This window comes from Melospiza georgiana, chromosome 9 (assembly GCF_028018845.1).
Source record: "Melospiza georgiana isolate bMelGeo1 chromosome 9, bMelGeo1.pri, whole genome shotgun sequence".
Classification (NCBI taxonomy): domain Eukaryota; kingdom Metazoa; phylum Chordata; class Aves; order Passeriformes; family Passerellidae; genus Melospiza; species Melospiza georgiana.
In genome coordinates, this window is record NC_080438.1 from 8,482,995 (window position 1) to 8,494,850 (window position 11,856).

Sequence of the window (11,856 nt, forward strand, 5' to 3'; positions counted from 1 at the left end):
GCATCAGCAAGCACTTGACATCTTCATCAGAAACAGACTGGAAATATTATTCTGGGTACTTTTAAGCCTTAAAGATTATTTTAGTCCTTGATATCAAACCCAGAAAACAAGAACTCCAGCTGAAGTCAGAGCAAGCCCCAATCCCCTATAGATGTCTTTGCCCCAAGCCCCATATCTCCTGCCATTTACCTCAAAGAAAATAAATCTCTAAATTGAACAGTCAATGGTATGTTCAAGCTGGGTGGAATACCTGCCAGCCGTTCATGCCCTGGCATAATCTGTGTGACATGCTCATAAATTAAGGCCTGCTGTAATAATTCAGATGCATGTCAACAATGCAAATTAAGGATTTTATCACTTCTTTTCCAGTTAAAGATTTCACATATATGTTCAACATTTCACCTATCAGTGGTATTAAGACAAACTGAAGCACTCTAGATTTTTACTGCAAGTCCACTCTGCATATTTTAATAACTGAACTTACAATCATGAACCAATATAGACATCTCACTTTTTTAAAAAAAATTGAAATTATATTTCCTTTATTTTTCTAGTAACTGGAGCAGTATGTTTGAGCTCTAAGAGCTGCTTCAGTTTTCATGTTTTTATACACTTTTGGTGGGTCTGGGTCTTTCTTTAATACTTATAAGTGTGGTTTAAATCCTTTGAACACAATTCTTACCAACAGATTGGCTTTTTCCTGGGAATATCTGGCTGGATCAAGTCTCTCTGCTCACAAGTTTGGTTATGGCAATGTCATCAACAAGAATTTACAATACTTCAAGACCAACAACTTGAACAGCAAGAAGTCTTGTCCCATTCTTCCTTCTCCATAGGCACAGAGGATTAGCATTTCCATTTTCAGTTATTATTAGGCTAGTTTGGAAAATCTGCCCTGAAGATCCCTCATAACAGCTCAAGCGTACCTTGAATTAAGAGGAGGAATGCCCAAAGGCCCTGCCAAAAGCAGTACTGCCTGCAGAAGGAACCAAAACTGTCAAAGTTTGTTTGGGTTAAAAAAGATTACCACAGTCACAGCTGTTGGACACACAGCAATATCCACATGCTTTCTCCACATCATGGCCAGACCAACACAGGACATGGCAAATCAAATCCCAGGAGAATTTCACTGCAACAGACAGCAGCACAATTTACAGGACTATCATAAAACAAAGAGAAAAAATGGTTTTCCCAACAGATTTATCAAAAATGCATTTATTCTTCATGTGCAGGGAAGTTAAGATGTGGTAAATAACGTAGCACAGACTATGGGGGGGTCCAGAGGGCCCAAAACAGGCAGGCTCCAAACAAACTGCCCTTTGCCATAGCCTGACCAAATAGGAACAACTCTCAAAGCCTCATTAAATCAAGACATCATGAAACACCAAAGTCTGAAATAAAGATACTTAATGCCCAAAAGGCCCGTTTTTCTGTTTTCCAAAGAAAAAAGCAGTTTCCTTTAAGTAGTTCAGGAAATGTTCCCCCCACTATTTTGGCAGAATCAGTCTTAAAGGTTCCACATTCAAAATGCATTTCTCATTTTCTAACAGCTAGAGAGCAGCTCTCAGATATTTCAGCTGTACAACAAGCAGGGCCTGCAGACTCAAAACAGACAATGCGTCAGAGGAGAGGATGGGGAGAAATAAAATAAAAATCAGCTTTACCCATACCACCATCAGACAAAGCAGAAAACTGTTCAATGAGGCTGAGCACTACAGGACACTTTCAGCATCAAAAACACGAAATAAAAAAATGAGAAACAGACTACTGATGTATTCAGGATATAGTAAGTACTTTCAGAAATATTATCTTCGTTTTCTCTGAAGATGGAAGAGAACATGAATTCTAGCAGGACTCCTAGACACCTCAAGGGTATCTCTGATTTGAGTCCCATCAGTGAAATTCAGTCTGTCACCCACAGCTCTGTAACAATCCCAAGAGATTCAGAGACTCCTCAGCCTTCTGGCTCCTTATGATAACCCCTTGAGTGTAGAAGTGTGAATAATACCAGAAAAGTCCGACTGGAATACAGAAAGGAGGGAAAGCACACCTAATGTCACTCCAAAAAGTTTATTCCACCTCAACTCACAGGATTACACTGATCTGAACAAGCACCTGCTGATTTAACTCAGAGGGATTTAAATATCCAGCTTCAGAACACTGTTTAAGCCATTTCCTCCTCATTTGGTCATCTGGGTAGTCCCCAAGTTTACAATGAAAAGTTCATCTTGAATTCAAATGGGAAGAGAGGCAGTGGGCAGACAAGTGTAGAAACGTGGCCCAAAGGCAGGACTTGGAGCAGGGCTGCACAAGTGGCAGCTGGTGATGGCTCCAGTACAGCTGTAATGCTTCCAGCAATGCCCTGCCCAGGGCACTCCAGTGCTCAGCAGGCACACACAGACAAAGCCACCAGCCCTCCACCCTGGGATCATGAGAAACGATGGCCCAGAGTCCTCACATCACCTCACAACAAACAATCTGTTATTCCTCTATTCTGTCCACAGCAGTAAGATGGAGAAATAAGTTACCATATCCCTCCCTGAGCACAGGAAAACACGTGTTTTCCCAAACACCACTGAAATTTATTACCTCCCTCATAACACATTAAAAAGTACAGAATCAAAGTATGCATCTCTGCTAATGATTTTAAGGAAAAAATCTGTGGGTTTATTCCCCTCCTGCCTGACAGCAGCTGTGCAGTTTTTCCAGTAAGATGAGGACAATCCTCAAGTTCAAAGTAATGAAAGCAACAACTAGTGTCCTCCCACATATATTCCTTACAAATTATAGCTTCATTCTTTAACTGCTCTTCTACCAGCCTGCTGCTATGAGTGAATCTCTGCTACTGTCATGAAGATGAAGAACCCTTAAACCTCTACAATCCCCAGCAGCTCCTCATCCAACATAATCAGATCCTACAGCAAATTATCCACTTTTCCCTCCCCAGCCACCATGCACTTGAACTGCAATTATTTCCCTTCCATACTCATTTTTTGCTGGCTGAGCAGGGCAGGGAACATGCCAAGGTATTTATCCATCAAGTCACTGACTTCTCCCATCAACCCAACCTTTCTTTCTCCAATAGGAAATGCCCACAGCAGCCAATGTGGCAAACTAAAAAAAGCAGGGAAGCTTCAACTTCCAGATACATTGACTTAAACAGATTTACGTTGCTTAAATTAAAAGTTTGTGATACAATTCAGTGCCCAGATCAGCTTATTTAGAGGCCAAAATCATCTCACTGACCAAGCTATGGTCACTTGTTACAACTTCTTAGGATAGAAGAACAGATTTTACAAGTAGCCAGAATATCACAATATACTTTACACTGAATACTTAAATAAAACAATTTTATTTAATTATTTTATTTATTTAATTTAGCTAATTCACCAAGAAAATGTACTCTCTTACCATGCATTGAAATGAAGAAACTGAGGAAAAAAAACCCTCCAATCCCCATACTCAGGGATGGGAGCAGCCTTCTCAAAATGCTTCGGTGCCCTCCCTCATTAACACTTCAGACAAGCATCACCTGGTTTTACTGCCACAACAGAACTTTCTCTTTTCCAATAAAGATCAAACTACATTGGAATATGCAGGTTAGAACAAGAACTAATTGCTAGAGGAATCATCCCTGCCATCAAAAATAAATAAAAAAATAAATACATGAATACAGCTGTAACTTTACTTACACTAACCTGCACTTCTAGGTCACTGGAACACTGTGGTGCAAGTAACCTCACAGCAGAGCACAGAGTGCAGTAAGAGCACACACTGTGCTCTGCAGCAAGGGGAGACTCTCAGCCCAGACTGGAAAGAGGGGTATGCTTTGTGGACAGTGAGACCAGGTAAATTCTATAAGGGTGATATTCTATATATAGCTACAGCCATATTCCAGGAAACACGACACTATTTACTGGGGCTGTGGGTCAGTGAGCACTTTATTGATAATGAGCACTATCACTCCAAGCAGCAGTCCCACCCCACTCTTAACCATTAGTGCCTCAATCCTGTTGCACACAACTTTTGTAAGTACATCTGTAGTAACACAATGAATGGGATCAGGAAACCAACTTGGACCAAGCCCCATGGGTAAAAAACAAAACTAAAGCAGTTTTAACCTAGTGTGATTCCCCAGTTCAGCTTCTTTAGACTTGGCCATAAACTCATAAACTTATGCCCTCAAATCAGGGCTGAGGGTGAGAAACTTCCATCAAGAGCTGTTCAAGTTTAAAACCCACCCATGTATGGCCAAGCTTTTGCCAAGTGCTCAGCAAGTCACGTTCTCTGGTTACTGCACCCTCTTCTCCCTGGCACATGTTCACCTTCCTGCCAGCCCCTCCAGCAGGAAAATACACCCAGCACCTGCAAACCTGCCCAGGCACTGCCACCCCTGCTGCTACCTCCCTATGGAGGAGCATGGCCAAAGCCCAGCACAGAAACCAGCACAGCTCAGGGCAAGTTCTGCAAGTGCTGCTTTACCCCAGCTGGGCTCTGCCTGCTTCTCTCTCACCAGGCACATTGCTTTGGATCACCCACACATGATCACCGAACCAGCTAACTTTAACAAACTTATCATGGCAGCAACCAACTTCAGGACATTTCAACTTGTTTCCTCAGGAATCTAGGTTTAAAAAACAAAAAATTATCACAGGTGTGACAGTGGCTTTAGCACAAGTTGTCCCTGGGTGACAGGAGAATGCTCAATAATTTGGATGCCCATGATAGGAAAAAGGGAACAAGTAATTGCTGCCCAGACACCTGAGGAGTATGGTGTGAGTCTTGGGGCTCTCAGCAAGATGAATTTCCTTCAGCAGAAAGCTCAGTGGGGAACTGCTTGACACTTTTTTGATTGTGATTCTTTTCACTTCATAGGTCACCACAAAAAGCTTGTTGATCCTAAGTAAACAGCAGCCATCATCAATCTTTGCCTTTTTAAATCATTATTCTCACCCTCAAAGAAGAATAAGAAGTGTTGCTCCTATTAAATATTGGCAGAAATTCTAGTTATCAAATGGTGGAGACATCTTATACAGAGAAAAAAAGAAAAAACTAGAAGGGAGACTTTATGTTCCCCAAAGAAAACATCAAGCTATGAGGGCCCTCCTGGAAGGCCAAAGCAGACCCCACTATGTCTCCCCTGCTTAAAATTCAAGAGTAAACACTGTATGAAAGTAGCATTAATCATTTCAGAAAACAAAAACCTGGAGGGAATACTTTCCAACACTGATTTGGTCATGTTCAGATACCAAGACAAACCAAGAAAGCTGTAGAACAACTGGAGCAGGGTGGAGCAGGGTCTCCAGAGCAGTCAGGGCTGGAGCAGAGGCTGTGGAGGCAGGCTAGGACAGTGTGAGGCAGGGAAGGCTCCAGGGCACCCACAGCTGCCACATGCCTCCAGGGAGGGGACTGAGAGGATAGATCCAGGCTCTCCACGTGGGAGCACAGGAGACAATGGGCATAAGACAATACAGGAGAGGTTCAGACTGGATGTACAGAAAATCTTTTCCACCACAAGGATATTCAAGCTGCCCCAAAAGGCTGAAATGTCTCCATCCCTGGAGGTTTTCAAGCCCTGGGCACTTGGTCTGAGCCCAGAGCTGTCCCTGCTGCGAGCAGGAGGCTGGACAGGAGCCTCCTGAGGCCTCTCCCCCAGCCTGCCAGCTCCAGAAGTCCATTGCAGGGACACAGAGTTCTCTGTTAAGAGGTTACATTTACTAACTTTTTCCTTCATATACTCCCAAGATAATTAAATAACTGACTTAGGCCTGCTGAGACTCACTCAAGCAGTATTCTGGTTGGTGCCTTTCCAGCACAGACAAGCATCACCTCTACATCATCCTGACCAGGAATCAGTACCAGAACATGCTCACACACAGACTGCAATTACCTCTGCTCCAGCCTCCTTCTTTAACAGAGAAGAAGCTCTGCAAAGAGGTGTGTCACAGGCTGGCAGACAGCAAAGGAGTAACCATGAAGAGACACAGCAGATGCACAAGTTAATGGAGCTACTGATGAGTCTTCAAAAAAGAGACCCACAATTTGAATTATTAAAGCAGTCAAACCTTTAATGAATTTGGTTACAGCCTCATCATAAGGCTACAGGAAACTACCTACTGGTTCATCAGCACTGGAATTTCTAAGCAGTGCTCAAGCCCTGTAATTCAAGTACTTTTTATTCTACATTTGTGCTTGTGCACAGTTTACCAGAGCAATGCCACATTTAACTGGTAACTGAGCTCACATCTTTTTGAAATGCAGTTGAGACAATCATTTGTCAAACTGCTAAACTTCTGAATCCTAGTTAACTCCTTTTTGAACATTAACATAAAATTGGCATTGAAGATCATTTCTCTAAAGTGAATAAACACAGACTAAAGCTCAACACTGGCTTATAAAATGGATGTGCTCAGAAGTTTGTGCTATTGTGTCAGAATTCCTATCGGTGATATTTTGCTTAAAATTGACTTCTTTTATATCTAGCAGGATACATGAAATGTCTAGTTTAAGACAAGTGCCCTGTAAGAATAATTAGATTTCTGGGGAGTACTTGCAGATTCCCCAAGCAGCACAAATAGCATGGATACAAATTTTCAGGCAGTGGCAATGAACAGATTCACCTCAACAGGGAGACTTGAACAGTGTCCCTGTTTCCTAAAGTATCTTTTAGGTTCTTGTCTCCTAAAAGAATCCTCTGAAAGGTCTACTCACCTTATCAGATGCAATGCAAATCTTTGAGAAGTGACTCAAACAACGACTCCAGTGAAGTATGTAGGAAACTAGATGGGAGAGAATATACTGCAATACTCTTGACAGATGACTTTGAAAAGGATAAAACTGGGAAAGTAAAAATCCCAAAAATCTATTGCAACATAGGAAGATGACTTAAAACGGACTTCCCTACAACTTTTCAAAGACTCAGTACATGAAACCTGACCTTATTTGCTCTTCCTGGAAGACTTCTGTAGGGGGCTCATGTGTTCCTCAGTTCTCCCAGGTTGACTGAAGGGGCACAGTCCTTCCAGGATAGCATTTTAAAATAGCTGATTCACACACATACAGAAAGCAAGAACCCAGAAGTGGAAGGGTTAAGGTAGTCCAGCTAAAAGTCCATTCTTCCCCACTCATCTTTTCAACAGCTTGATTCTTGCAGAGTCATTATTTCACTAGGTATTCAATCAGTACATGCTCACCTTAGAAATCTGTCTAAAATCCAAATACACTGAAAAATGATTTCTCGCAGAAACTTTTCTGTGCCTCCTTAGTGTTAAGACAATGAAGACAGCAGAGACTGCTTGCCTCATGCCTTCATTTGGCATAACATTTTGCTAAGCTGCCCTCTCACATTGTTACTCTTTGGTCTATTCCTTCCTCATTACAGTTGGATTGAGCCTGTCCTGCCACAGTAAAAAGGAGCATGCCCTCCTCCTTAAGACAGAGGACTAACAGAACTGGCTCTGAGAGTCTGAGGCTTAATTCCCAGTTCCCTTTATGAGCTTGGGCTGCAGCAATCTGCAGCTGCATTTCTGCCCCATGCAAATCAAACAATTTAAATGAACGTTCTGTGGATGCAAAAAGCATTTCACAGCTTTTCAAGGAAACCTTCCCCAAGCACATCTTCTGCAGAGAGAACAAACCCAAATGGTCTTCAGAGGCAGAAGGAAGGTGATGACAAGTTTAGAAGAGGGACTGCCCTGTTGTTTTAGGAAGAGAGCCCTTTATAAAGGTTCTTGGTGACAGAGACACTGACTGCAACACATTAGTTATGTGCACACGCTCCAGTCCTGTTGCTTTGGCACAATATAAACAAAGCAGCCAGGAAAAAGCAGGAACAACCCAGGATGAGCTGAAGTGTGGGAGGAACAAAGAGAGGAGAAACTGGTGATTCCTGTCCACAGCTTGCAGGAAGGATTTCCAGCTTGGCACAGCAAAATGCTAAGGAAGAGCCTGGTGGTGCAGGAAGGTGACAGGAGCAGGGACATGTGTAACATGTACAGCCTCCCACAGCCCAAAGGACACATGCACTCACAAGAAGGAACAGGGAGCCAGATGTTACAATATTATTAACACCTGTCCTACAATAAAAAAACAAGTCTTTTACTGATAGAAGATTGCTAATAACAAAGCGTTTTAAAGCTTTGTCATGATGTAAGAGGAAAGAAAGAATGAAGAAGTTTCATGACAACATAGGTGTACTCACCTGGAAGAGCAAAAGGTCATAAACTCACTATTAGATAAAAAAGATTACATTCTTTTCATTTTTGAAGATATCAACTTGAGGTAGGATCTGGGATAACAGAAGGCAGCAGAGGTAAAAGACAAGATGAGGAGGAAGGAATTTGGAGAACCAGCAAGGAGAGACTGCTGAAGTGTTCCAGAACTTTGTATAGAAAGTGCTTTTGAAATGTAAAATCCTCACTGAATTCACTCCTTCTAAATCCTTCCCGAGCCCTGAACTCCTCAGAAGGAACGTGCGTGCCCTTTTGGCATACCTACTCCGTTTCCATGAGGTGTTCTGGAAGCATCAGGGGTGACACAACACGATCAGCCTGGACACTGAGTACTTTACAGCTACTGAAAAGCCATTTGTAGCTCACGACGCTGCTCTCCAAAACCACTAGAGAACTACTAGAGAACGAGCATTTGGGTATAGGTTCACCCAAACGCTAAGTTCACCCCAAAGCCTATCAAAGTTCTGCTCGTATCACCGTGAGCTATCTCTCATGCTCTCGACTTGAGGCACCGGGGACCGGTTCTGTTTCAAGGCACAGCCCTGGCAGCCTGACTCCTCTCCCAAGCCTGGGCTGCCCGTGCCCGACACGGACCGGCTGTGCCAGCCGTGACCGGGGACTCGCAGCTGATGGCGAGGGCTGAGCCACGGCTCCAGCGACTCCCGTTCTCCCAGAGCACCTCCCGGGGCTGCGAGCGCCGCTCCCGCTCCACAGCCGGGGTCAGACCTGGCGGCGGCTCCGCAGCGCTGGGTTACGGGGCCGCCCCGGGGGAAGCGATGGGGAATTCCGCCCGGGAAGCCGCCGGACTCTCCCACCCTCCCAAAGCACCGGCGTGACCTTGCTGGGGAGCCCTGGGCCATGCGGCAGCCGAGCCCGGCCGCCGGGGAGCTCCGGAGCGCGGCGGCCGGTCCCGCACACCGGCCCGGACACGGCCCAGCGCCCGCAGAGCCGCTGCGAGGCCCGAGGGCTCCGGGTCCGCCCGCTCCCCGCCGCTCCCGGTCCGCCCGCCGCGCCCCGGAGAGACTCACCGGAGATACTGCGCGCACAGCAGGCTCATCCTCCGCCGCTCGCCGCCCGTCCCGCCGCGGCTCTCACAGCCCGGGCCGGCCCGCCGCCCCCGCGCCACCGCCGCCGCCGCCTCCCGCCGCCGCCATCTTCCCGTGCAGGGCCCGCGGGGAGGAAGGGGCGGGGTGTTCCCGCTGTGCGCTCCGGCCGGGCAGGCCCGCCCGCGCCCCGCCGGCCCCGCCGCTCCGGCCCCTCGGCGGCCCGGGCAGCCCCGGCTCCGCCGCTCCGGCACCGGCGGCGTCCGCTCGCCGCTCGCCCGCCCCGCCGAGCCGCTGCGGCCCTCCCGCCGCGCCGGCCGCGCTTCCGGGCCGGACCCCGCCCCCGCCGGCACTTCCGGCGGCGCCACCGGCAAACCCTTCCCCCGCCCGCTGCCATGGCAACCGAGGGGGCGGTGGGGCGTCGCCATGGCAACCGCGGCGCATCCCGGGGCCTGCATCCGCCGCCCGAGCCGCGCCGCCACCGCCGGCTTTGTCAGCGCTCCCCTCGGTCCCGGAGCGACCGCTCGCCGGGAGGCCCGTGGGGCTGGCGGGGGCCTCGCCACAGAATTACGGGAACACAGAACGGGGCAGGTTGTAAGGGATCACAGTGGGTCAGTGGGTCCCACCTCTCTGCTCAAGCAGGGTCATTCCAGAGCACATGGCACAGGATTGTGTTCTGACAGGTCTGGAATATCCTCAGTGAGAGACTCCACAGCCTCTCTGGTCTCTGTGCCAGTGCTTGGTCACTGCACAGGAAAGAAGTTCTTGGTCATGTTCAGGTGGAACTTCTTGGCCATCCATTCCTGCCCATGGTCTCTTGTGCCACTGCTGGGCCCCAGGGAGCAGAGCCTGGTCCTTGCTCCGAGCCCTCCCTGCAGACAGGGACACAGGGGGATGAGGGCCCCTCTCAGCTGGATCTGCTCTGGAGGCTGAACAGCCACAGGTCCCTCAGGAGAGCTGCTCCACGCCCTTCCTCATCTCCTCAGCCTCCTCTGGGCCTGCTCCAGGAGCTCCAGCTCTCTCCTGCCCTGAGACAATTAGGTCACACTGGGGTTTATTTTCTCCAGGCTGAACAACCCCAGTTGTCCCAGCCTTTCCTCATAACAAAACTGCTCCATCCCTCTGATATCTTGGTAGCCTTGTCTGGACTCGCTCCAGCAGCTGCATGTTCTTCCTGTGCTGGAGATTCAGGAGCTGGACAGAGTGCTCACCTCAGCATGGAGCACATCAGGCAGTAACCTTGCATCTGGGTGCAACATTCTATCACTGTTCAATATTTACAGTATTTCCACTATTTATCCCATGTTGTCCCACCTCCTATGCTGACTTGATTTGTGCTCCAATTTGTTTTTTTTTTATGGCAGGAAAATCCCACTAAGTTTAGTGCCCATTTGAGCAAATGAGCCAGCCTGAAGAAATGAGGCAAATTTGGGATCAGATGAGCACGAGGTGTTTGGCTAATAAAAGTTGTGTCATTTGAGACTGTAAGTGACCTGAGGACAAAATGAAAGATCATGTTTCAAAAATAAGTCCCCCACATTTTTTCAGGTTGAAAATATATATTGAAAATATATTCAGGTGTGGATATTTTCATGCACAGAGGTGGCACTGGACTGTCCTCTGCCTCTGTGCCAAACTTTGGCTTTTATGTCTTTGAGACATCACATTTTCCTGCTGCTCAGCATGAAAACCTGGGATCAAGCAAAGATGAGTGAACAGCTCAACAGCTGAATGATGAAACATCAAATTCTCTGCAGGTTTGGTGATTATTTCAATCCAAATGTTGTGATGTGGGGAATTAGCACTCAATAGCATTCAAAGGAAGAAACAAAGCATGAAGATACCTAAACAATTCTAATTTTGTTCTCTATTCTTCCTGATCAGTAATTATCATGAGTTAAGTGTATTTGTTGTCATCCAGATTATCCCACCTAGATTTTGAATTGTTAGTGACAAAAGCCTCATTTTACCCTAACAATCTCTTTTCCCCAAATATAACTTGTATGTAAAACTTCAGGAATTTCAGCTGTGTAGAGGTTTGTTAAGACTTCATTATTCCCTTGCAAATACCACCCAGAAGAAAGAAAATTTTATAAAATAGGCCTCATTTCTTAGAGAAACTCTTTCTAATCCTTATAATTCATAAAGCAACAAATTTCCTTTTAATTTTTTGAGAATAAATGCTGCACATTCTGAGCAGAAGTGCCCTTTCACACTGACTAAAAGCTAGCTCACTTTTGGAAGGGAGAGAGCAAGCAGCCATTCCCAGGTATCCATGCTGAGTGCCTTGGCCTCACTGCCCATCCCAGGAACCCAGCCACAGTCCCACCTGCACAGACTGATCCAAGATGTCACCTCAGAAACATTAAAAGGGCTGCCAAGATAATTGTGGCCAGTGCTCAGCTGGTGTTGCTGTGTGTGGGCAAGAGAGAAGTCAGTTCCCAGGCTGACCTTCCCCAGGAGATTGCCTGGAATGTCAGCACAGTGTCCCAGAAACACTGCACAGCACTTGGGGTCAGCTCACAGTCCTCAACCTCAATAGATCTCCAGCTTTATCTCATGGCACTCTTTGGCATCTTCTT

At 46.5% G+C, this 11,856-nt stretch overlaps 1 protein-coding gene across 3 annotated transcripts in view; it reads right to left on the bottom strand.

Moving 5' to 3' along the window:
• SMG7 (SMG7 nonsense mediated mRNA decay factor) overlaps positions 1-9,342 on the bottom strand; it is a 51,382-nt gene extending 42,040 nt beyond the window's left edge. For all 3 annotated transcript variants that reach the window (XM_058029958.1, XM_058029959.1, XM_058029957.1), the window contains exon 1: positions 9,260-9,342. In XM_058029958.1, coding sequence (XP_057885941.1) covers positions 9,260-9,288 — 29 coding nt within the window. In that variant the 5' untranslated portion in view covers positions 9,289-9,342. The remainder of the gene's footprint in view (positions 1-9,259) is intronic.
• Positions 9,343-11,856: the final 2,514 nt, after the last annotated feature.